This window comes from Rhinolophus ferrumequinum, chromosome 10 (assembly GCF_004115265.2).
Source record: "Rhinolophus ferrumequinum isolate MPI-CBG mRhiFer1 chromosome 10, mRhiFer1_v1.p, whole genome shotgun sequence".
In the NCBI taxonomy this organism is placed as follows: Eukaryota; Metazoa; Chordata; class Mammalia; order Chiroptera; family Rhinolophidae; genus Rhinolophus; species Rhinolophus ferrumequinum.
In genome coordinates, this window is record NC_046293.1 from 48,027,080 (window position 1) to 48,054,188 (window position 27,109).

At 34.2% G+C, this 27,109-nt stretch overlaps 1 protein-coding gene across 1 annotated transcript in view; it reads left to right on the forward strand.

Moving 5' to 3' along the window:
* The window catches only part of ARID2 (AT-rich interaction domain 2), a 153,277-nt gene extending 130,042 nt beyond the window's left edge, over nt 1–23,235 (forward strand). The window contains exons 17-21 of the mRNA XM_033116328.1: nt 8,705–8,843; nt 8,935–9,020; nt 11,593–11,716; nt 11,806–11,897; nt 21,614–23,235. Of these exons, the coding sequence (XP_032972219.1) occupies nt 8,705–8,843; nt 8,935–9,020; nt 11,593–11,716; nt 11,806–11,897; nt 21,614–21,758 (586 nt within the window). The 3' untranslated portion in view covers nt 21,759–23,235. The remainder of the gene's footprint in view (nt 1–8,704; nt 8,844–8,934; nt 9,021–11,592; nt 11,717–11,805; nt 11,898–21,613) is intronic.
* Nucleotides 23,236–27,109: the final 3,874 nt, after the last annotated feature.

Below are 27,109 nucleotides of genomic sequence, written 5' to 3' on the forward strand. Positions count from 1 at the left end.
ATTCTGATGATTTGTAAATATTTGATAAGATATCCAGAGTGGACATTTGTAGTTCATGATACTGGGCCTTCATCAATGACTGCTTAAACTATTTAAGTTGCCAGTTTACGTTGAAATTAATCAGTGGTTAAAGTGATCAACAGCTTGGATTACATGGCAGCGGGAGAATAAAATTGAAATTTATTTGATAGCATCTTGTCTGACTTCTATGGTCCTAAAACCAGTACCTTCAGAGGATTGATGCTTTGCCCTCTGAAAGTTTTATCACATTAGCACACTGTCTGACACATAAAAGGCTTTTAATTAATATTTATTGAGTGAGTTAAATGAATGAAGATTAACCAACTTGATTCTGTAATCAGAAGTTCTTTGCTGACCTACCTTGTTGGCATCGTGTATTTCAACTGTCAAGATAACAGTCCATTATCTTGGCTGTTTTTATTTTACATTTATAAAAGATTTTAAGTAAAAGCTCTAGAATCACTAGGTATTTTGCTAATATTATCATACTTAGAATTTGAACTAATAATTAGCCTTTATAAATGTCAGATGAATTTCATATAATAATACTTTGCGTAGCATTAGTTTGAGAAGTATGTGTTCGTTGGGGCTTACCTACTGATCTGCCATGAATAAAAATATATTAGGAAAACCCATAGTTTCTTCCATAGTTGATGACAGAGTTTTTGTTTTTGTTTTTTTTATCTTCATTCTTCCAAACACTGGATGCCAAAGAATACTTAAAGATGGTACCCAAAACCAAAAAGTTAAGTACCATGAGATAAATTTGCCAAATTGTGTTTAAGTCCGTTTCAGTGTTAAAATATTTGGGAAAAGAATTTTCTAAGATGAGAAACTAGCTTGTAGTTCACTAATAAACTTTATTTATTCTTTGGAAACTGCATAGAATAAGGAGAATTATGTACCAATGCTAATCTCTTAAACATAGTATACTTTAAGATTTGCTCTGTCCAGAACAGTGTGAGGTGGTACACTGCCATGTCTTTCAAGGAGTCCAAGTGAATATCCAAAGTCTCCGATTCATTTGTATGCTTTATTTATCTCATTAAAAACACACAAATACACATATCACCACTCAATTTTTATTTTATCTCCAAGCTTATATTTAGTTTATTAAATATAACATTCTTGTAATGGCTAAATTGTAGAAATCCAATTCCATACTACATTTCAATGGAGGGTACACACTTTAAAGATATATTTAAACAAAGTCCTTGAGAATACATTTTCCTTTTTGCTATGGAAAATATGTGACTGCTTCACAGAGGTTAGTGGGAGCTGGTGGATCAAGAGCAAATACAGAAATCCTTTCCTTTATCATTATTAATATAACTAATATTGTTATTACTGTTATTAATTACTAGAAGGAAAGGAGGTGGAGCCAAGACAGTTGGTTTTGGTGGTTCTCCTTTGGTACCCTCTTCCTATGTTTGAGGTATTTCCCGTAACTTGAGTCTTACTAGGAGGAAAGAAACATCTATCTCTACAAAAACCGGAAAAAAAAAAAAAGGCTGAATACTTGCTTCCTCCCCCACATTGCTTTCTCCCAGATAAGCCAATCAATCAGTTGATCCTCCCTGTGGCTTTGAAATCTGAACTGACTGGCAAAGAAGCTGAGGGTGGACTGTTCATTCCTGTAGCAATAGCAATATTTAGTTTCCAAGAACACCAGTACTGATTTTTGGCTATCCAGTTCGCACTTGTAATTTTCAGTCCTGTATTAAGGCAATAAGTTAAGCTTTTTTAAAGGTGAAGTTAATCGTCTTTTTTTCATTTTGAACCCTTACAACTGAATATGATAAAATTAAGTTAGTCTCCCAGGAAGATTGTTAGTTTGGGCTTTTTCCCAAAAATTTTTAGCAGCTTTTTACTAAATCTTATTTGAATATGAAATAATGCATACCCTGATGTTTCTTTTGCCATAGAATATTATCTATGTAAAACAATTAGATGTTAAGGTTTGAGGTAAAAGGTAATTTTTCTACGACTAATAATGTTTCTTTTTTAACTAGAATATGTTTCCACTGTAGATTTTTGATGTATAGTATTATCATTTATCTGCATTTATTAACATTTAAATGCACAACTTTTAAACCAAAATTTTTCTGCAAAATTTTATATGTATATACATGCACACGTGTGTGTGTGTGTGTGTGTGTGTGTATAAAATCTCATGTGTTTTAAGTCAAATTAATTTTTTTTGCTGCAGCAGCTGCAGCAGGAGAGCTATAGATTGATATGGAATACGTTTTGGTCAGCAAAGAAAAATAGCCTGCCATGAACTTAAGCAACTAGGAAAACTCTTAAATAAAACTATCTGAACTAAAGTGCTGTTATCAGCCCTTTTATTTATATTTCAAAAACTAAACAATTTTAGCTGTATAGACACACGTTTGTTTTTAAATTGTTCTTTTAAATATGGTGAATTACTAAATATATTAAATATTATGTATTATTAATATAACCTACACAGATTGTAGGCTTTTAAATAATAAAATCTTAAGGTAGTAGGAAAAATGTACTTTATTTATTTCACTTATGTGTTTAGGATGCCTAAGAAATTGTTTAATAGCAGTAAAAGTGATAATATTAATCATAATATAAATTACACCAATAAATAGTTGTTAGCTGTATTTTAGTTCAGGTAGAAAGTATTTTAACCTTAAGCGTCTGCTTAAGGTAGCTGGAATCAGGAAACTTGCACGTAGTTGCCTTATGTGAATAATTTGTCCCGTTGAAACAAATAGCTTTTCACTAGGATGAAAGAAAAAAGAATTTGGCTGAAGGGGATTTAAATGAACAAGTAAAAGCTAATCCTGAGCTTCAGCAGCAGTTATTTAAGTAACGAGTAGGAGAATAGCCATTATAAATTATATAGATAATGTAAATGTAATTGAAAATAATATATATCTTTGAAACATAGCAAATGACTGAGAAAAAAAGTGCCAGGTATAGTTACTGTAATTAACGTATTATATATTTATTAAATTTTGCATTGTTTTGCCAGATATTATAAATCTAGTTCCTCTCTTGAAAAAGTAACAGGATCAAAGAAAAAGTATTATTTCAGTTGATTTTAATCAGAGTAGCATATATATATATATATATATATATATATATATATATATATATATAATCACACTTAAGTATAGGATTCAAAAGAGGGGATAGTTTATAGCGGAACACAACAGAATTCAGCATATAAGTGAAATAGTGGCTAATTCTGGCTAAGATCCAAGGAAAGGAAAGGAAAGGATGAGTAATCACAGTAAATATTTAATACAGAAAAAAAGGAAGTTAAGGAATCTCTAGTAAAGTTAAGGTCTTGCAGTAATAAGCCTTCTCTTCCCACAGAGCCATAAAAGTGTAAGACATTGTCCTCAAATTCACAAACTCACACTAATACAGGGGAAGACAAGCTCTAAAATAATAAGGTGGAAGTTCAGTGTTTAATAAAAGGTGAAAAAGTTTGAAGCAGTTTCTATGGGGAATGTATTCAGAAGCAGAAATTAATAAAATTAGCTGTGAGTGATGGTGAGAGTCACTTGACAGTAGGGAGCGTTTGGAATAGTTGTGGGAAAGGTCTCAGGTTAGATGATCAGTAAGATGGGCAAGGTGAAGGGAGGTTACCCCTGCTGCCACGGTGAGGGCTGCTGCTGCTACTGCTCAAGATGATAATAGCTCTCACTTATTGTTGGCCTACTCTTTCCCAAATAATTTTACATGTATCATCAAATATAAGCCTCATAAACCATCCCGAAAGCTAGATTACCAATAAGTAAAATGAGTTTCAGAGAAATGTTATTTAACCAGTGCTTCCACCTGTGGTTGTGCTCATCAAGGGGCAGGGGCACCATTCACATTGTATAAGTCAGAAATTGTGTATTTCTAACAGTTTCTCAGGAGATAGCAGTAAAGTATCATAAGGAAGGCCATTCTTTTCATTTGTACAAAGGCAACATATAGCTTGTACAGCGGCAGCAGCATATAAAAGCATATCAGTAACAGAGAGAGAGAGAAGGCTTAAAGAAAATACACCAAAATGTAAGCAACCTGGATAATTGAATCACAGGGAATTTTTATTTTCGTTTGGACACTCTTGAGCTTTTCCAGAAATGAACATGTTATTTGTGAGGGTTGATTATTGATGGAAAGGAAAATTGTTCTAGACATACCACTAAGCAGTAGTGGCATCCCATTGTGTCTCTTATTCTTTCCCTGCTCCATCCCAGAAGAATCCATAAAATTGTGAAAACTCAGTATCTGATTTACATTGAAATTGCACTTAAACATTTTAAATCCAGATATTCCATTTAATGGATTTGGAAACCTTAACTTCTTTCCACCTTCATATGATTTTTGCAACTAACTTCATTTATTATATTAGAACTTCACCTTGCACTCTATGAATGGTTTGTATGATGTAAATGGTTAGATAAATAGAGAGAAAATAGACTTAGGTTGAGGGGAAGGGCAATGGATAAGAGGGAAATAGTAGACTCTGTGTTGGGAGGTAGTGATGAGTACTTAAAAATCCCTGTTGTCTTAAAACCGTCCACACACAGTTGTATATATTTAGTAATTAAAATTGATTTAAAGAAACACCAACTTTATCCTTTTTTCTTGTGGCTGTTAAATTCATTAATTTTGTGTATTGTAAATAAAATTGATTCATTTAATATATTGCAAAGTAGTTTAGAAATAACTATCATTTTGAATAACTATCATTTTAACTATCATTTGACTAGTATACTAATAGTCACTACTAGTAGTAGTACATTTGAATTTTGGTTTATGTGTATGTCTGTGTGTGTATATATAAACAGCTTTACCTTTTCAATTAGTAATTTAGTAGTATTTAGGTAAAAATCTTAGAAACATAATAAATGCCTCCTTGTGACAGTTATTAGTCTGTATAACAGAGTTCCATTCATATTTATTTCATATTAATGAAACAGCATTGTGAGTACAGTAGACCTCCCTTTATCCACATGGGATACCTTCCAAGACCCCCCAGTGGATGCCTGAAACTACGGATGGTACCAAACCCTGTTATATAGTATATTTTTTCCTACACATACATACCTAGAATAAAATTTAATTTACAAATTGGGCACAGTAAGAGATTAACAATAACTAAAAATAAAATACAATAATTATAATATATACTATAATAAAAGTTATGTGAATGTGGTCTCTCCCTCTCTGAGAATACATTGTACTGTACTCACCCTTCTTCTTGTGATGATGTGAGATAATAAAATGCCAAACATATTCCTGAATCTGCTTTAACCGTCCCTTACGTGACACAAGGGCTTGTTTCAAGGGATTCGTTGCTGAAGTCTTGTTCAATACTTTTTGGCACAACACCTTGCCATCAGTTGCAACACATTTTCTGTTCATGTCTTCCACTCGCAAATTTAATGCCTTTTCCATACTAACTACGCACTTAACGTACACGGTGGCTGTAACTTTTGCAGTTTTAGATACAACAGCAAAACTAGCAGGAATTTTTTTCCTTCTTTGCAATTTCATGGATAGAAGATTCCTTCTTACTGTAAATTTTAGCAACCTCAGCATACAATTTTTTTTCTTTCCTTAGTCAGTTGAGAACTTTCACCTTTTTACTGAAAGAAAACACTTTACAGCTTATCTTTGGCATGCCCAAATTTTCGGCATCACCATTCTTACGCTTTGGGGCCATTACTAAGTAAAATAAGGGTTACTTGAACATGAGCGCTGTGATACCGTGGCAGACAATCTGATAACTTAGAGAGCTACTAAGTGACTAATGGGAGGGGAGTGTGCACAGCGTGGATACATTGGACAAAGGGACGACTCATGTCTGGGGCAGGAGGGAACGGGATGATGTGAGATTTCACGATATTAATCAGAATGGCACACAGTTTAAAACTAATGAGTTGTTTATTTCTGGAATTTTCCATTTAATATTTTCAGACCACAATTGCCCACGGGTAACTGAAAGTGTGGAAAGCAAAATCATGGATAAGTAGGGAACAACTGTACTGAAAATTAAAAGAAATTCCAAAACTAAGAATGTACTTACTGATTTTACTTTCTCATTAAACTTTTTTTTTTTATTATGTTCCCATGACTTATTTGTTTTATAACTAGAAGTTTGTACCTTTTGACTTCCTTCACCCATTTCATCCACACCTGGATCCCCCACCTCTGGCAACTACAAATCCAATCTCTTTATGAGCTTGTTTTCTGTTTTGTTTAGATTCCATATGTAAATGAGGTCATATGGTATTTGTCTTTCTTTGTCTGACTTATTTTTCACTAAACATAATGTCCTCAAGGTCCATCTATGTCACAAATGGTAAGAAGATTTCATTCTTTTTGTGGCTGAATAATATTCCATTGTATATTTACCACATTTTCTTTATCCATTCATCTATCAATGGACACTTAGGCTGTTTCCTTATCTTGGCTATTATAAATAATGCTGCAGTGAATATGGGGCTGCATATATCTTTTCAATTTAATGCTTTCGTTTTCTTTGGATAAATAACCAGAGTGGAATTGCTGGATCATATGGTAGTTCTATATTTAATTTTTTGAGGAATCTCCATACTGATTTCCATAGTGGCTGCACCAATTTGCAATCCCACCAACAGTGCACGAGGGTTCCGTTGCCTCCACATCCTTGCCAACACTTGTTTTTTGTTGTCTTCTTGAAATAGCCATTCTAGCAGGTGTGAGGTGGTATCTCATTATGGTTTTGATTTGCGTTTCCCTGGTGATTTGTAACGTTGACTATCTTTTCATGTACCTGCTAGCCATCTGTATGTCTTTGGAAATATTTCTGTTCAGATCCTCTGCCCATTTTTTAATCAGATTGTCTGGATTTTTGCTGTTGAGTTGTATGGGTTCTCTATATTTTAGATATTAACCCCTTATCAGATAAGTAATTTGCAAATATTTTCTTCCTTTCAGTAGATTGCCTTTTCGTTTTGTTGATGGTTTCCTTTGCTATGCAGAAGCTTTTTAGTTTGATGTCGTCCCACTTGTTTATTTTTGCTTTTGTTGCCTTTGCTTGTGGTGTCAAATCCAAAAAATCACCCTCAAGAGCAGTGTCAAGGAACTTATCATCTGTGTTTTCTTATAGGAGTTTTATGGTTTTAGATTTTACATTGAAGTCTTTAATCCATTTTGAGTTAATTTTTGTGTGCAGTATAAGATAATGGTCCAGTTTCATACTTTTGCGTATGGCTATCCAGTTTTTCCAGGACCATTTATTGAAGAGACTATCCTTTCCCCATTATATATTCATGACTCATTTGTCATAAATTAATTGACCATATATGCATAGGTTTATTTCTGGGCACTCTATTCTGTCCTATTGATCTATATGTCTGTTTTTATGCCAATGCCATACTACTTGATTACTATAACTTCGTGATATAGTTTGAAATCAGGGATCATGATGCCTCCAGCTTTGTTCTTCTTTCTCAAGATTGCTTTGGCTAGTTGGGTTCTCTTGTGGTTCTATACAAATGTTAGGATTGTTTGTTCTATTTCTGTGAAAAAATGTCATTGGAATTTTGACAGGGATTGCATTGAATTTGTACATTGCTTTGGGTACTGTGGACATTTAAACAATATTAATTCTTCCAATCCATGATAGTTTCACAATAAACTTTTAGTAGGTATTTATATAGATGAATATGAATGGTATGAAATATTTAGTAATCTATAATGATTTTATACATTGTGTTTTATAATTCAGTATGTGATTACTCTTTTTATTAAAATTCATTTTATATGTCCATCATTTCCTTAAGGAATATGAATTTGAAATATTGTATATATACTGCACATCAAAAATTGGTTCAAATACAGATAGACAAGTTTATATGACACTCATAAAAAACAAATTCCTAAAAGAGCTCTGCCGTAAATTTTAAAGATATTGATTATACAAATATTTGAGTTACTAGCTAGTAATTAAAGCCTTTAAATGTATCTTTGCTATCTGGATTCCAGTATTCTTTCTCATTGCTATGTATTGTAATTAATAAGAGAGAATAGTATCTGGCTTTCTTCAGGTTTGTGTACTTGGCCACTTACCTACTCAGGCATTTGTATTATTAAGCCCCAGGGTATATGAGTGAGTAGGGTATAATATTGGAGAAATGAGAAACATGTGGACTTCTTCAACATAGACGTATGAAATGTGAATTCAATGAAAAAGTTAGATTTCCCAAAATGTTTAGCATTTAGATTGTTAGATTGAATATGCTGGAGTTTATTATATGTAATATGAAACCTAGTAAATGCTTGAACAGCTTCTAAAAGTGCAATAGGGTATGGCAGTTATAAAATAATGTTCTATTGTGTTTTAAAATGATACTTCATTCACTTTCAAGAGATTCTTAGCTGACCTTCATTGAATGTAGGTAATTGAGAATGAAACCTATTAAACTTAACACAAATTACCAAAAGTGTTCAGTACAGTTGAATGATTTAACTTGGAAATATATGCAGAGAAATTTGTTTCAAAACATTCTTTGAAATGAAATGAACTAGATATTTGCTTGCACTAGTTTGCTTAATATTTCTGTATGTTGAGCTGGAGCATTTGTATTAGCAGAGCAGGATTTCTATTTTAAAGAATATATCCAAGAATCAGAAAGTTTCTACTATTATTTTTTTGTAGGTGGTTTCAGACACCCTCGCAGGTTTTCTACCATGCAGCAACTGAACATGGAGGAAAAGATGTATATCCAGGGCAGTGTCTTTGGGAAGGTTGTGAGCCTTTTCAGCGACAGAGGTTTTCTTTTATTACCCACTTACAGGTACACTTTCTTAATACTCTTTGGTCAGTAACTCATCTGGTTACATTAAAGTTCTTGATGCATATTCTTTCACTTCCTTTTTCTCAAAAAGGATAAGCACTGTTCAAAGGATGCCCTGCTTGCAGGATTAAAACAAGATGAACCAGGACAAGCAGGAAGTCAAAAACCTTCTACCAAGTAAGGAACATGAGTTTACCTCCTGTTGTATATACAAAAAGTAAAACGGGAAACTAGGCAAAACAGTACAAATGAAAGACAAGTGAGCATATTGGAAGAGTGGAAACCTGGGTTCTAGTCCAGCTCTCCCATTAACCAGCTATGTGACCCTATTTAAATTGCTAAAAATTCTCTAGGCATTGCTTTTCATATTTGACTGGACCACATGGTCTGGAAGTACCATATAGCACTGACATTCTGATTCTACTTTCTAGACAAGTCATTGTAAGTAATGACAGATGTTTCGTAAACTGGAACTATGTATATGGCTCTTTGTCCTTTCAGAAAATAATTGAACATGTATTCGATAATGGCAAAGAGATTTCTTCTTACAGCTATCCCTTGAGTGGAAACCAAGGTGGCAAGTAAAGGTCCTATATAAGAGTATACATTTCACATTTACTCTATGGCTCTTCATTTATCTTTTATTTCATGAACACAGACTTGTAATGCATATAGTCAAATTCTGAGTTGGTTGTATATTTTGGAAGGTCCTTGTTAGATTTACATAATATCTCCTGTCCTGTTTCTAACTAAAGCCCTTAGTTGTAGATTCTGTAATCTAAATAATATTTTTAACTCCCAAAATGTGAAAATTAGTTTGTCACTATTTATTAAGCTACTGCAATGTGCGGGGCATCATGCCAGACCTAGGGAATTCTGAGAATAAGATATAGTCTGCAACTTCACAAAGCTAGAAATACAGAGAACTAGAAATACGGGAACATAGAAGCTGCTTACACAATTTATTCATTCAATTTCTATTACAGAACATCTACTATGTGCTAGACACTAAGATAAAATATGGGGTATATGTGACCAAGATATATTTTGCCATTCTTAAGTAATTCTTACTATACAATGCAAAAGTGAAGATATGCACAAGATGCTATGAGAGCTCACCTAAGTCAATCTAGGAGACCAGAGAAGGCTTTCTGACAGAAAGCGCATCTAAATTGAGACCCAAAGAACAAGGAGTAAATAGCTGAGGATCTTGTAAGCCATAATCATGAGTTTGAATTTTATCCTAAAGACAATAGAAAGACATTTTTCTGCCAGGTACATTTTTCTATAATTTTCACTGTATTTAATTTGTATATATTATATAGATTAAAAGAATATGTTGGAATATGTTTGGTTTTGCTCAAGTTTGGAGAAAGAGATAGTTGGTATATCAGTTATTATCAATCAAAAATCTGTCACTTATACATCACATCTAGTAAGTTTGTATCTATACATAGATACCTTTTTCTGTAGACATAGATATACATACAAACTGGTGTACAATGTAAAGATTGCTTTTACATTAACATTTAATATTCTGAATTAGTTTTCTTAAAAAGTACCAGAAATATCCCCACTTTACAGATGTGAAACCTCTGAAGTATAGTGGGGCAAACTGAAATAGAGTAAGTCACGCAATATAAATAGTGTCGGAAATGGACACGGTTTCCTCACACGCAAGTCAGTTCTCTCCTCCACTGCCTCACCCGAATACAACAGATATTGATGCACTTTTTCTGTTTGGCCAAGGAAGTCGAGAGTAGTTTGAATCTGATTTTATATAAAATCCATGTCTACGGTCCCTCCATTCTACGTCTTTCATAAAGGACAGTAGAACTATACTGAACGGATGGATTAAAATTATTAAATAATGATGAAAATAAGATTATGTAACAAAGTAATAGTTTGAAATGTAGTGTTTAGCATAATTTCATATTATTGTATCAGGTTATCTTTTCCTGGATGACCTATGCCTGTACCAATACATTCCTAGGTAATACTATTTTACTCTTAGGTACTGTTTAGTAAAAATAATCTGCAGCTCAAATTGTAGACTGTTTTCTTCTTTATTAACATCTTCACATTACATTAAAAAATGTGAACTCCACAACTATGATATGCTATGTTTCATTTTTTAATTACATTTATTAGGGTAACATTGGTTAATAACATTATATAAGTTTCAGGTGTACAGTTTTATAATACCCTGTGTGTATATTGCGTTGTGTGCTCACCACCCAAACCACCCAATGTCTAGTCTCTTTCCGTTACCATATATTTAACCCGCTTTACTCTCTTTGTGCTCCGCCCACCCCTCCTCTCAACTCTGGTAACCACCATACTGTTCATATGTACGAGTTTGTATTTGTTTTGTTTGTTCTTTGTTGCTTTCTGTTTTATATCCTACATATGAGTGCAGTCTTGTCCTTTTCCATCTGACTTAATGTCGTATTTATTTTGATTGCATGTTTACCAGCACAGTAACTTTAAAGATGGACTATACTGGAATATCTGTTGTTTGCTTTAAAATGAGTAGATTGGAAAATAAAAGACTTGAAACCACCTTGATACTAAGAAACCCTTTGCCTAGGCTGACATAAAGAATAAACATTAATGCCGGACGATGGGAATTTTTATTCATCCTATATCTAAAGTTTCAAAGTAACCACCCTGGGGTTGACAGGTTGATCATCGTCTGTCTGTCTGCAGCATTATGTTAACTGTCTGTTTCTTCCTCTGATCAATTTAGGCAGCCAGCTGTAGGGGGCACAAGCTCAACTCCTAGAGCACAGAAGGCTATTGTGAACCATCCCAGTGCTGCCCTTATGGCTCTTAGGAGAGGATCAAGAAACCTTGTCTTTCGAGATTTTACAGTAAGCAAGCCTTGAAAGCCTTATCTGTAAAGGTGTGAGCACTGTATGATTTAGATCTTTATTCTTTTCCTTTTTCCTTTCTTTTTAAGGATGAAAAAGAGGGACCAATAACTAAACACATCCGACTAACAGCTGCCTTAATATTAAAAAATATTGGTAAATATTCAGAATGCGGTCGTAGGTGAGTAACCTATTTTCCATAGCCAAAGCAAATTTAGATTATTTTACTTTTGCATATCAGGTAATAAGATTAGATATCTGTATTTTATTCACTGTTTTTTCATAAATTTTTTGAATATGTCCAAAAGCTCATGCCAAGGTCAGGCAGGCCATCATGATCTCTTAAAAACCAAAAAGTAGACACAAGTTGAAATAACCAAAACATGTTAAAGTTCCTTTAACATGTTTTATTTGGTTAATTTTCTTGCTGGCCATAGAATTTAGGGAAAAAGTATATTTAGAATTAGAGAAAAAGAGAAGACTTGGGAGTTTCTTGGGGGTGGGGGAAATGGGCATTTGAATTGTGTGGAATGAGAATCAAATTCAGTTTGATGATTGGCATGCCAATGAAGCTATCAAAGTCATGGATATTAATAAGATTCACTGTAATACACTGAAGTTTTAAAAGTTACTTTCTAATGGACTTAACCTACAGTGAAGTCAGGATTTTATGAATATAGAAACTAGAAATAATAACTGTAATCCTTAAGAGAGCAGATGTGGAATGTTCTGCTGATGCCTTTTGACTTGTCTTCCTTGAAGCTTGACTGCTTCTCTAGTATTCCTCCTACAGCTCAGTCTCCTTTGTTGAAAAGTTGTCCCTGAGGCATCTTGCTGTCCAGATAATGACTTTCTCTCTGAGTCTTTCTCCTCTCACATACTATTATTAATCCCATCCCCTAAATATATCTTGAATCTACCTTAGTTCTCCTTCCTGCCATTTTACCTTGCAGTAGGTCTTTTATGATATTTTCTTGCAATAACCTTCCAACTGGATTTTCCAAACATAAAATAGTAGTATCAATTATTATGCAAAGGATAAAAAAGCAATGAATTTGACAATATCAAATTTGAAAACTATAAATTAAAGATGATTAAAACTAAAGTTAAGAAAAAGTATTTGTAATGACAAAAGTTACTGTGCTTACTGTATCAAGTATTCTCACAGATGAATGAGAAAAATTCTTAACACTCAAATTTTTAAAAAGCAAAGGTTTTCCAGAAAGAAAAGAAATAATGCAGGTTTAGTAACCATACCAGCATCTCCCTGTGTCATTTGTTACATAATTTCTTCCCACTTTCTCACTGTATTGTCCTCCCCACCTCTCTTTTTGCTTCACAACCTAAATTTCAATTTCAGCCAATCTAAACAACATGCAGACTCCTCATCATGCTAGATTCGTGCATGTCAAACGTTTGTACCTTTGTTCCAATGCTCATACTATTCTCCTTGCCTAGAATGCCCTTCTTCCTGTGTTGCCGGCCTAGTGAATATCTGCAAACTCTTCAGATTAAGCTAAGACATTAGCTTCTGCGTGCCACCTTTCCTCTGCTGTGTTCCCCTTTCCCACCAAGTTTATTTTTCTTTATTTTAATAACACGTCTGCCTGACATGTAACATTTAATCTTAATATTTTGTAAATAGTTTCAATGTGGCTTTTTCCCCCTATTGACCTGTGTCCTGATTTTCTCTGGTTAATCTTAGTAGCCTGAACACCTAGCCCAATACAGTGCCCAATACATTATAAATAATCTCTACTTCCTGTTCATCGTTTAGGTTTCAACTCAGGGAGACCTCTTCCTTTCCTGACATCTTCCTTACTACCCTACCCCTGACCTAGAGAGCAACAGGTACTCTCTACCACCCCATACATTCCATTACCACCTTAGATGGTGAGATCTTTGAAAGCAGGGATTGAATATTTTTTTTTGTTTTTATTCCTTAGTGCCTAACGTAATATTGGGAATGTAATAGTGATTCAATAAGCATTTGATTGATAGATGGAAAGAAAGAAATCTCACAAATTCATTTTTTTCATAGAGTTCTGTCTGGAATTTGTGTAGGCAATTGGAATTCTAAAAGTAATTTTAATAACTTTTGCTTAGGGCTTTTTCCTCACATTCCAATTGCATATTCTTAGGCTTACAGTAAAGCCGCTTTGGCTGGATCTAATATAACTTTTGAGCCAAAAGTTTTCATTTTACTGTTTTTGTTTTGTTCATTTTTGTTATCTTACTAAACTCTGAACATCCCAAATATCTTCTGACATCTTCAGCTCCTATGATCTTAGAATAGCAGAAGCAAAAGAATTAAAGCAATCCATTAAATTCTTTCCAGTGATAAGAAGTTTTGCTTGAGTGAAAATACTGACATAGTCTGGCAAAACTCACATATGTGAAGAAGAGAGTGTAGGAAATCAGAGAGCTGCAAAAGATAATTCTCTGTTCATACGTCTCATCTCTAGGGGAATAAGTTATAGGGTGTGATTTTTTTTTTTTTTTTTTTAGACTAAAGCAAATTCTGTTTGCAATAAGCAAAATCAGGTCAATAGGAAGATATGTGGAAATTTACCTTCATTCTTACAGTACAATATACTGATCAATATGAAATATCAGCTTTTTTTTTTAATTTGAAATTCAGAATTGGGTTGGATAGCATAAGATGTTTAAATGCAGTTTATCTCCCTTCTGATTAAGCTTGAGTTCTGGAGAATATATGTCCTTTTTTTTTCTTATTTCTTTTTTTTGATGTATCTATCTTTTATCTGTGTAATACATGGGTCTTATTTAAAAATCAAATGATACTTTTCTATACATTAATAATGAAGTCAATAAAAGAAATTAAGAAAACAATTCATTTTACAGTAAATCAAAAGAATAAAATATTTAGGAATCATATTAACCAAGGATATAACTACAAGTATATAACCAAGGACTTGTACACTAAAAACTATAAAGCAGTGCTGAAAGAAACTAAAGAAGACATACATAAATGGAAAGACATCCTCTGTTCATGGTTTGGAAGACATAATATAGTTAAGATGTTAGTACTACTCAAAGCAGTCTACAGATTCAATGCAACCGCAATCAAAATCTCAATGACATTCTTTTCAGAAATAGAAAAATCCATTCTAAAATTTATATGAAATCTCAAGGGACTCTAAATTACCAAAACTATTTTGAAAAAGAACAAAGTTGGGGGACTCAACACATCCTGATTTCAAAATTTACTACAGAGCTACAGTAATCAAAACTGTGTGGTACTGGCAAACAAACAAACAAACAGAAAAACATTGCCAACAGAACGGAATAGAGAGCCTAGGCATAGGTCCTCACATATATGGTAAAGTGATTTTCAGTAAGGATGCCAGTTCTCCATTCAATAAGGAAAAGACAGTCTTTTCAACTAAGGGAGATGGGAAAACTGTATATTCTCATGCAAAAGAATGAAGTAAGACCCTTACCAAATGCCATACACAAAAATTAAGTCAAAATGAATCAAAGACCTAAAAGTAAGAGTTGAAACTATAAAACTTAATGACATTTGATTTGGCAGTGATTTCTTGGGTATGACACCAAACACACAGGCAATGAAAGAAAAAGTAAATTGAACTGAAAAAATAAACAAATGGAACATCAGATTTAGAAACTTGTGGTGAAAAAGGACACTAAAAACACATGAGTGGAAGAAAATAATAGCATATCACATATCTGATACACGGGTTAATACCCAGAATAAAGAACCCTAAAACTCAACAACAAAATACAAACAAACCAAATCAAAAATGGGCAAAGGACTTGAACAGACATTTCTCCAAAAACGATAAACTGGCCAATAAGCCCATGAAAAGATGTTCAACATTATTAATCATTAGGAAAATACAAATCAAAGCCACAATGAGATACCACCTCATCCCCATCAGGATGTCTGTTACTCTGTCACACACACACACACACACACACGTACACATGTTCACATGGATGTGGAAAACTTGGAACCCTTGCACATTGCTGATGGAACTATAAAATGGTGTGGCGATCCTCTAAAAATTAAACGTAGGATTACCATTCGATCCAGCAATTGCACTTATGGGTAGTATATACACAAAAGAACTAAAAAGCAGGAGTCAAACAGATATAGCAGCATAGCCAAAAGGTGGAAGGTGGAAGCAACCCAAGCCTCCATCAACAGATGAATGGATAGCTAAAATGTGGAATATATAACGGAACGTTAGACTTAAAAAAGAATGAAATTCTGATATATGCTACAACATAGATGAACCTTGTAGGCATTATGCAAAATGAAATCAGGCAGACACAGAAGGACAAATACTATCTGGTTCCACGTATATTTCATTGGAAGAATGAAATACATAGAGATAGAAAATAGAGCAATAGTTACCAGGGGGTTGGGGGGAGGGAGGAAATAGGGACTTACTGTTCGATGGGACAGAGTTTGGTTATGAGGTGATGAAAAACTTCTGGAGAGCGAAAGTGGTGATGGTTGTACAGCAATGTGAATGTACTTAATGTCACTGAACTGTATGCTTAAAAATGGTTAAAATAGTAAATTTTGTATTATATGTATTTTACCACAATTTAAAAATTAAAGAGAACAATGACAAAGGACAGATTTGGGGAATAATGGGAAGTGATTCCTAATGGATATTTGATCAAAAATTGGTTATGGTGATAGTTGCACAATTCTGTGAATATATCAAAACCACTGAATTGTACACTTTGAATGGGTGAATTTCTTAGTATGTGACTTATATCTCAATAAAACTTTTGTAAAAATTAATATTTTAAAATTAAATGGTACTAAAAAGTCCCTTACTTCACCCCTCCTACCCACCTCCCAAGGAAAGCTTTCAACAATTTGAGGTAATTTTTCTAGTATTTGCCTCTATATTTAAAAATAATATGCTTACTGTTATTCACCAATTTTACACATTACCAGTTGGCTCTCTTTCTAAAGAACTGAATACTCCTAAAATCTCTGTGGCTCCTATTTTTCCTTTCCTCATATTGTTGCATCAGTTTTTGATTAAATCTTAAGTAAGATTGTTGTCAGGTTGTTTGATGCTAAGCCAAGCAAGTACTACTCTTATTAAATTTTTCTTTCTCTGTGTTTTTCTGGGGTTAATGATTGCCTTGCTTTTTGTTTAGCTTTCTGTGGGCCTAATGCTGATATTTCCATGTATTTCGATCAATATCTCTCAAGCCTATATATAAGCTATCCAGTACTCAAACACAGTTGTTAAACCCCTGTCAGTTTTATATTTTATTCCCTTTATAGTCTAGACGGCTTGCTTTGCCGGCCTAGTATACAGCTATTCTTGGGAATTCCTTCTATGTTGAATCCATTTTCCTTGAATTCCACTTACTTCCTTTACTTGATTTATTCCCTCATCATGCTAAAGCACATCCTCCAATAATTTTGAGGTATTGCATGTCTGAAAATGTTTTTAGTCTACCCTTACTCTTGGTAGTTTGTCTAGATATGGAATTCTAGATTGGAAAATCATTTTCCTTAAAAATCTGAGGGCAGTGCTCCTATGTCTCTTGCATGCAGCTTTGCAGTTGAGTCCAGTGATGTTCTGGTTCCCGTTTCTTTGTATGTGATCTGTTTTTCCCTCCTCTGGAAGCTCTTAGGATCTTTGGATCTTTTTTTTTTTTTTTTCAATGTCTGGTATTCTGAAATTTCATGATGGTGTGTCTTGATGTCAGTGTTTTCTTGTTGTCACTGAAGGGGGCATTTCATTTCAGTGGATTCTTTCAATCAAGAGATTCACTTCCTTTGGTAATGGGAAATTTTCTTCAATGTTTCTTTTTATAATTCCCTTCAATTCATTGTTTCTATTTCCCATTTCTTAATGTTTCTATTTCTCATTTTTTAGATGCTAGACCCTTATCAATTGATCTTCTAATTTCCTTTTCTCTCCTAGCTGTCATTTTTTTCTGTTTAATCTGTTTTCTGGGAATTCCTTTAACTTTATCATCAAATCTATTGAATTTTTACTTCAGCTATCCTGCTTTAATTTCTAAGAGCTCTTTCTGACTTGCCAGTTGTTCCTATTTGATAACATCCTGTTAATATGTTGAATATAGTGCCTTCTCATCTCTCTCTGAGGGTATTAATTGCTAGTATTTTTGAAGTTTCTTCTGCTCCGGGTATAGCTCCCATTTCCTCAAAATTCTTCAAATGTCTGAGGATTTTTGGCTTCATTATAAAATATCTACAAGCTAGTTGTAACCTCCGGGTGGGTGCTTTCTACTTGTCACTGATGATTGCTATTTTAGGGTGACCCCCGATGAGCCAATTTATTAGAAGCCCCTTCCCCTTATCAGTTTCGGCAGAGAGATTGTTTCTCCAGAAATGAATCTCTGATTTTCTTGCCTCTGGAGGTGGGCAGTTTGGAGAAAAGTCAATGTGAGGCCCTGCATTCTGGAAATAGAATGGAGGAGGGGTCCCAGGAGGCTATCGGGTTCAAGTATGTTCCCTTTCACCCAGTCCCATTTTCTGACCGATTGATCCCTCACCCCGAATCTTCACTGTGTCTACGTCTCTGTAAGTCCTAAGCCTTCCTGGTTTAGTTTCTCTAGAAAATAAATTGCTTTTACTTATTTTGGGAGGGAAAGGAGATAAACTTGAGTTCAAGCTGCTGTTTTCCTAGAAACTGATTTGTGTCTTAAATTGTTTTCACTAATGCTACTTACATATTATTTCTCATTTTCACCAAGTGCATTAAAGTGACACATTGTTTATGCTTTGTTAAAGATCAAAAAGGAACTTTTGAAATATGAAATTAAAAGACTATCACTTTATACAACAAAGCAGGCATATTTCATTTTTTATCTAGTGAGTGCTTATTTAACTTTTTAAACCTCCCCCAAAATAAAAGATATAAATTAATGTCAAAAATGAAATTGTTACCTTAAAATCATCCTGGTGGTTAAATTTAGTATTTTTAGTATTATACATGTGACATAAAAATAAAAGAACACTTTTTTAATATATGACTTTATCAGTTTGAAAAATATTATGATTTTATTATGTTTTTTTAAACTAAAGGCTTTTTTCTTTGTCAAAATGTTTATCGATTATAGAGGGGAAATAATTTGATACCACTTTGTAAGTTATTTTTAAATCATGCTTTTATGACATTTTTTTTTTAATTTTTTCAATTTATTGGGGTGACAATTGTTAGTAAAATTACATAGATTTCAGGTGTACAATTCTGTTATCACATCATCTATAAATTACATTGTGTGTTCACCACCCAGAGTCAGTTCTCCTTCCATCACCATACATTTGATCCCCCTTACCCTCAGCTCCCACCTCCCACCCCCCTTACCCTCTGGTAACCACTATATTACGTTCCCCAGATTAATTTTCAAACCCCGTGGCCATCTTGTGGTTACTGATTGTTTTCTAATCCCCTCACCTTTCCCCTTACCCCCAGACATTTTTTTTTTTTACAGAAGTTTCATAGTTGATTTAAAACTTTGTTAAATAAACTTTTGAAGTAAATTTTGTCTGAAGAAAAGTACAAAACACAAAAGTGTAAAGCCCAATGAATTACCACAAAGCGAACCACCCATAAAACCAACCATCCAAGTAAAGACATAGAACAGCAGTGCCACAGACAGAGTCCCTTGGAGTCCCCACCAGTTAGTCTTTACCCCGTCCTCCTCTGGGACCACTCTCCTGATCCGTGACACCACAGATTAATTGTGCCTGATTTGGAACTTTATATAAGTGGAGCCGTATAGTGTGTATATATTCTCTGTGGTAGCTATTTTTTCTTAGCATTGTTTGTGAGAGTCATTCATGTTATTGCATGTAGCAGGACTTTGTTCACCTTATGGCAGTATAGAATTCTGTTGTATTAATATACTCAAATTTATTTTTTCCATTCTACTTTTGATGGGCATATGGGTTGTTTTACAGTTTGGGGCTATAAGAAGAATGCTGCTGTAAGCATTCTATACATGTTTTTTGGTCACATATATGTACATATTTCTATTGAGCTTTTATGAAGGATTGGTTATTCATAGGATATTACAACTTTAGTACATAGTGCCAAACATTCCAAAGAAGTTTTATCAATTTACATTCCCTTCAGCAATATATGAGAGAGTCTCAGTTGCTCTACATACTGGTCAAAATTTGGTATTATAATTTTAGTATTTAATTTTAGTCATTCTTTTCAGTGTGTGGAGTATCTACGTATGAAAAATACATAAAAGCAAATATCTAAATAACCAAAAACATGAAAAGATGCCCAACTCCGTAGTCATCAATCTCCTTTTTTTTCGCTTTGCTTTGCTGTGGTAAAAATGACTATAGTCCCCACATGTTAAATTTTGGCTTTGAATTTCTGTCTTTTCCCATAAACTGCTTCCTTAAAATGTTTTTCATTCAAAATTTAGAAGTCTTCATTTCCTTTCTTTGCTCTTTTAGTTCTTTTTACCCATGGTTATTTTAATGAAGGCACTGAGGTTCTTAGGTAATTTCTTGCCGGTTGATTTCTTTTTTCTAACCTGTAACGTGAAAATTTCATACGTAAGGCAAACTTGGAATAATTTCACGGTGAACACTCATACCAGTCGCCTGCGTTTACCATTGACATTTTACTAATACAGTTGACCCTTAAACAACACGGGTCGGGACACTGACCCCTGGGCAGTCGAAATCTGCATATGACTTTTGATTCCCAAAATTACTTAACTACTAATAGCCTACTGTTGACCAGAAGCCTTACATGAACATTGGATTAACACACGTTTTGTATGTTATATGTATTATATATACTGTATTCCTGTAATAAGATTAAAGAAAAGAAAATGTTACTAAGAAAATAAGGAAAATACATTTACAGTTTTTACTGAAAAAAATTAGTGCATAAGTGGACTCGCACATTTCAAACCTTTCTTTATCACATGTTTATCCATCCTTCCATTTCTGGCTGATTTACTACTTTTCTCCTCAATGTTAAGCATCACTCTTTTCTTTAGTAGACAGTGATCCCTTTTACAATCTCTCTCTGTATACGCAGCCACATCAATACTATAATTTTTTTGTAAGTTTATAAATTTTTTAAAAAATAGCTTTTTTAATAGTTAAGCTAAATGTTGTCTGGTTTCACTTAATGAAGAGAAAGAAACTTCAGTCATACCTTGAACATAATCTTTATTTTCAAGTCATCTCTTAAAAGCAACCATTTTGTTTCTCTCCAGCTGTTTTCTGACATGATCTGAATTTTTATTTCATTTCATTTCATTTCATTGTGGCGAGGTCACTTAACGTGCGATGTACCCTCTTTAACTTCTAAGCGTACGATGTATCTATCGGTGGTGACTGTAGGCAGTGTTGCCGGTAGATCTCTACAGTGTCTTCATCTTGCTCAACTGAGACTTTCTGCCCGTTGATTACTAAATCCTCATTTCCACCTTCCCCCAACCCCTGGCAACCACCATTCCACTCTTTGATTCTATGAATTTGACTATTTTAGAGACATGATCTGGGTTTTCTAGAAGCGTGAATGAAGATTAATACAGAATTATGCTGGGCAGTCTCCTGTATTTAAAAAGGTACTATGGAGTGAAGGCAAATAGTCAGAAATGTTGCCTGATTCTGCCGCTACTGTTGAAGCTAGAAAGTCATTTCAGTTTGGGAGACCTCAGGTTGGCCTCAGTTTACTCATCTGCAGATGGAACAGATTAAACAGATTAAAATTGTTTCCCACATCCCTCTTTCTTCAGTGCTGTTAACATTTACTGGGTGTGGAACTATGTATTGTTTCTGTAAAAATTTTAGTTTTTAGACTTATAAAATCCATAAGGAATCAGCACTGTGACCTTGGATACTGACGAACTTCTGTTTTTTTCCAGGTTGTTAAAGAGACATGAAAACAACTTATCAGTGCTAGCCATTAGTAATATGGAAGCTTCCTCCACCCTTGCCAAATGCCTTTATGAACTTAATTTTACAGTTCAGAGTAAAGAACAAGAAAAAGACTCAGAAATGCTGCAGTGAAAATAATTCCACTTCTATAGTGGGGAACTCGAAGAAAGTCAGATACATTTCACATGTTGTTACTGAAGAAAGCACCAAGTCTTAATGGAACAGAGACCATAGAATGAATTATTTTATCTCCTCCCATGATGCTGAGAGGAAGCTTCGTATTCTGATCTCTGAGCGAATCCCTTTGTTCTCTGTTTAAAAAAAAAAATCTAAAAAGAAAAAGAAAAAAAAAACTGCTGTGGGATTGTCAACCAGCTTATCTGCAGGATGTCTCTCAGATCTGATAAATCCTGATGGAAACTGGTATGATCAGAATTCAGTACCATCCACATTGGAATATACATGGAATATTGTAAAACCTACATGAGCAAATGAAATAGAAGCATTAAATATTTTTATCTATATCCAAAAAGGAGCACATTTTTATATTTACAAAACCGTTTAAGCTGGTTTGAATAATTAAAAAAAAAAGTTCAGCACACCTATTCCCCCGATCTCAGAGGGGGCCACCAATATCTAGCTATGGATTGTGTGTTTTGTTTAGAAATCAGTAGCTTGGTTTTCTTACTTGAGCCAATATATTTTCACTTATTTATTATCATAAAAATTTACCAGTCTGAATAGATCTTGTAAATATTTGTGAATAGAATGAACACCTTTCATGCCACTGCAGCCACTGGAAATACATTCTGTGGTGTCCTAGGAGCATTATTGGTAGGTTCTAAAGTTTTCTAGACTTTCCTGTCAATTGTAAGTAATTGTGATATATTCTACGCAGTGGATGAATGTTCTTTAAATTTGTGTAAATACTTCTGCAAAGGTACTGATGCTGTAAAGTCAAAACAGTTTTGTGGAACTGTGATTTTTTTTTTCTTTTCTTTTTTTTTTTTTTTTTGTATTATACACCTTATAGAACTCATTTTGCTGGATGAAAGAGTATGGAATAATATATCTCATGTCATTTTTGTAGAAGAAAAACTATTTGAAGGTATTTTTTGGTTTTCCCTAACATGTATCCACTGTAAACGTTTGTCATGTGCAAGCTCAGAGCTTGGACAGAATTTTTTGTATTTGTAAATTGGTTTAAATACATGGAATTTTATACAGGTTTTCTCCTGTGTTATATATGCATTATGTGCAGGTATGATATTTTCTTCACTACTTTTTCTATCTTAATATAGTGTGGAATTTTATTGTATTATTCTTCCATTCTTAATACTGTACCACATTCCTGCTCAGAAACTACTCACTTCCTTATATTGTCTTTTTTCCCCTCAGCGTGAAATGTATCCATTTATAACTGCCTATTGCCTGTTCTATTAGCATCCAAAAATGTGGAAAGGCCTCCCAACCACCACTTCTGCTGTGTCCTTAGGATGTGCAGTAAAAAATATAGACCTAACAGTTTATGTTATAGAATGGCTTTATTTACTTTGGTGACTGTTTATAGTTTTTAAATAAAAGACTGAACATTTTCTTGAGTCCTTCATTTCTGAGTATGCTAAAACATTCTTAAAAAATATAGAGAGACTCTTAAATTCAGCTGAAGTCAAGGTCCAGTCACCTATTTGATTATATGTTGATTTATAATACATTAAATAGAGAACAAATAAGAGAGGATCTTTACATGACAAATTTGCATGAGATAAGTGGGAGACTGAGAGTAATTATTTTCCATTTGTTAAATTGCAAAGCAAACTCTGATTATTGTTTGATACTGTATTTCATTGACAATTCTTTCAGAACCACAGTGCATCCAAATAAGTCAACCTGAATTTGGGGGCAGATTCTTGGAGTAAAAGGGCCTTAGTTTGGATACAAAATTACTAAAAATATTTTGATTCAACTAATAACAAAGGAAACTAATTTCCCCCTGAAGGGGGCTTCTTGGCACTGTACTTGGCCATGCATTAATGAATGCTTAAGAAACTTTTTGTCCAGCATTAGTCACGATAATTTCCTAGGTTTGTGGGGTTCATTCTTGACCTACCGCCCAAGACTGGGGCTGCCCAGCAGACCTGCCAGAGATCATGTGGTTAACACTAAAACAGCCCTCAAACCCCCAAAACTTACAAGGCACCCAAAGGTTGACATCAGTTGGAGAATTTTCTATTCATTGTACTAATCTAAAAATCTCTTGAATTTTTCTAAAATATTTTTATGTAACATCAATAATTTTGTGTAACATCAGTGTTTGTGTTTGAGGTACATGTTTCTTTGCAAAATAACAAACTGCAATGGTAATTAATAGAAAAGGGAAGAACTCCACGTTTAGAAAAACGATTTTCATATTCACCACTCACTCTCCCACCTCATTGGAATTGCATGCTGTAGTTCTAGCTTTTGTGCTATAATATGTAAATATGTCTGTAGTACCTTCAAGCATTGGTCTCAGCAGAGAATTTTCTAAATGTATTTGACCTAATGAAACCAATTATGGCTTCTCACTTAGGTTTTTCTTCTTATAGCTTCATAAGACTATAATGAAATAACATGGACTTGCTGGGTAATGGAATTAAAGTGCTTGTGCACTCATTCTGCAAAACCCTCTCATTCATGAAAAGGTGCTCCTCGCTAGACAGAAATTTGCTGATTTCCAGTATTGTTATTTTTGTCTAAAGTTCTGTAAATACATGCTTTAATGTTATCTTTAAGAAATCTATGTAAATAATATAGTCTACAACATAGAGACTGTACAATTCTGTGTTATATATGTGCCTAGTGCTCTGTTGGCACTCAATAAATTTTAAGTAAGAAAATTGATAATCTTATAGCCAAGGCATATTTTTCTTCCAAGCTCAAGAGAGGATGTGACTATATACTAATGAGACTCCGTAGTTCAAACCACACATGAAAACTTGTCTCATTACTTTATAGTCATACCGTGTATGTTTTTTTAACCATAAAATGACAATAAAAATGATTTTTAAAATGAGATTGTTTTGGATAAGTGACTTCTGTCCTGATCTTAATCACTGATTGAAGTAGTGAGCTCCAGAGGAACCGTGATGAGATGTGCTTTATCACAAAACCGAAGCTGCAAAGAAGCGGGAGCACAGCCAGGGTATTAAACACACGGGGCATCTGGCACTTTATTCTGGGATAATTTTGACCAAAGAGTAGTAAGGTACAAGAAAAATATTCAGTATCTATCCAAGGGAGAATTTAGCTTCTCACTCTTACATAGTTTTCACTCTTCACAGTACATAAAACAGTGACAGGACTAACTCGGAATTTTAACTACCTTCTCCCAGGGCAACAAAACAAATGAAGACCATGCTACTTTCTAATGACAGCCAGTGCTAAGTCTCCACTACCTTGCTATTGGTGAATCTTCAGTTGCATTCATGTATCCTCATTTCATGAAGAAAAGGAGCAAATGCTTCCATTGGTAAAAATTACTTTGGTAAATTCCATTGGTAAAAATTGCACTGTGTATAAATGAGAAAGGCGAAGGCACATTGTCACATACGTAGGTGTGCAGTCATTTCCTCTGATAAAACTACAGTGAAGTCCTCACTGAACATCGTCTGTAGGTTCTTGGAACTGGTGAAATAACGGGTAATGAAACCGATTATACCACAGGCTAATTGGTAAAAACGAGTTCAGTTCCTCCGTCAACTCATGGTTATTACAAAAACTACGACCAAAATGGTGTTACTCGAGGGGCCTGGCGTACATTGAAATATTAAAAAGCTATCAAGTCCTGGTTCCTGCGGATTTCAGTCTGAAATTCAGTCCACGTTGGATACACGTACTTATTCAAAAGATAAACTGCCTTTTAAAAAATAGCTTTTGTGAATAGGTAATACAACCATACAATGCAAGAATCAAAACGTTTTTAAAAGATACTCAATGAAAAGTCTCCCACCCTTCACCGATCCGCTAGATCCCAACTCCACTTGCCAGAGAACCACTGTTCATGTTTCAGAAGTACATCTCTGGTGTTGATTACATACAAGCAAATAGGAATATTTTCTCGTTTTTACACAAAATATTTCATACCATAAACTGCTGTACTTTTTAAAAATTTAAGATTTTTCCATATTGGTATGTAAAGAGCTTTCTCATCCTTTTTTTACAGCTATGTAGTCTATTTTATGTGTGTACCATGATTTTACTATTAATAGATCCCTTATCGATGGACAAATTGTTTCCAAACTAAGTGTGCTGGTCACGAAGATTTGCTAACCACTTTCCTCTGTTAGTCGCTGTGCTAAGCCTTTTATATGTATTGTCTCAATCTTCGCAATCCAATGTAATAACTAATGTTTAGTAAGTGGGATAAAGAGGGTTAGGATAGTAAGTACCTTGACTGAGGTCATAGGGCAAGTAATTTAACCAGCACACACAGAGCCTAATTATAGAGAGTAATGAGGAGAATTCTTTCCACCGAGAGACTGCTAGTATATATACATAAGACACCTATTTTTGGTACCAATCTTTTCTTTTTCGTATTTGCTTCATTATTTCTATTAAGTATTTTCTTTCTACGCATTTTGTTGTCTTTTTAAGGTTTTCCATGATTCCTCAGATTTATTTTCTAAGTGTTTCATTTATTTATTTGGCATCCCTCAACTTCTTAAAGCCAGCAAAACTTTCCAGGAATTCCCTTAACAAAGGAATATTTCTAAGGCAAATGTTTATAGTAAATTGAAATCACAGTTTACAATCTACTGTCCATTCCAGTGTATAGTTTGAGCAACTGTTAGCTGACTCTTTTGCTCAGTTATTCCTCTTAAACATTTTTAGGATGTTAATAGGATGCTTTCCCTTTTTATACCTCCTTTAAATCTCATTCAGCTTGCAGTATCGATGGAGTACCTCTGCTGCTTGTTTGGAAGGTGAAGGCTAAGAAGGCTAAGACAAGCTGACAGATGCTACCCAACACAAGAGCCATAAGAGAATTAAAAACTGGAGAGTTCAATACGTGACAGGCTTCCTTTGATTGATGGGTGGGGAAGGCATAGTAAGGGCTTTGTGGAGGAAAAATGTTTTTTAGAGATTTTAAAGGCCAATAGAAATTTGACAGACCTAATAGTGGCAAGAGAGTGTAAGTTTGGGGAAATCTTGCTCACAAAGAAACGAGGTTATAACTGTGCAAGGTTTAAATAATTAGTAAGAGATCAAAGCTATAAACAGTCCACACACACAAACAAAAGGCACGGAAATAAAACTTGACAGAATTCCAGGGAGAAGAGTGAGTGAGTGAGGTGTTGCTAAAGCAGAGAAATGGCTTAGCCACCAGGTAATGAGAACCTAAATCGCTCCACAAAGTGTAGCCTGGAAATCAAAGGTAACAAATAGGTGGAACCACATTTGGTTGAGATGGGCTCCAAAATCCCTGGACTGGACTGTATGAC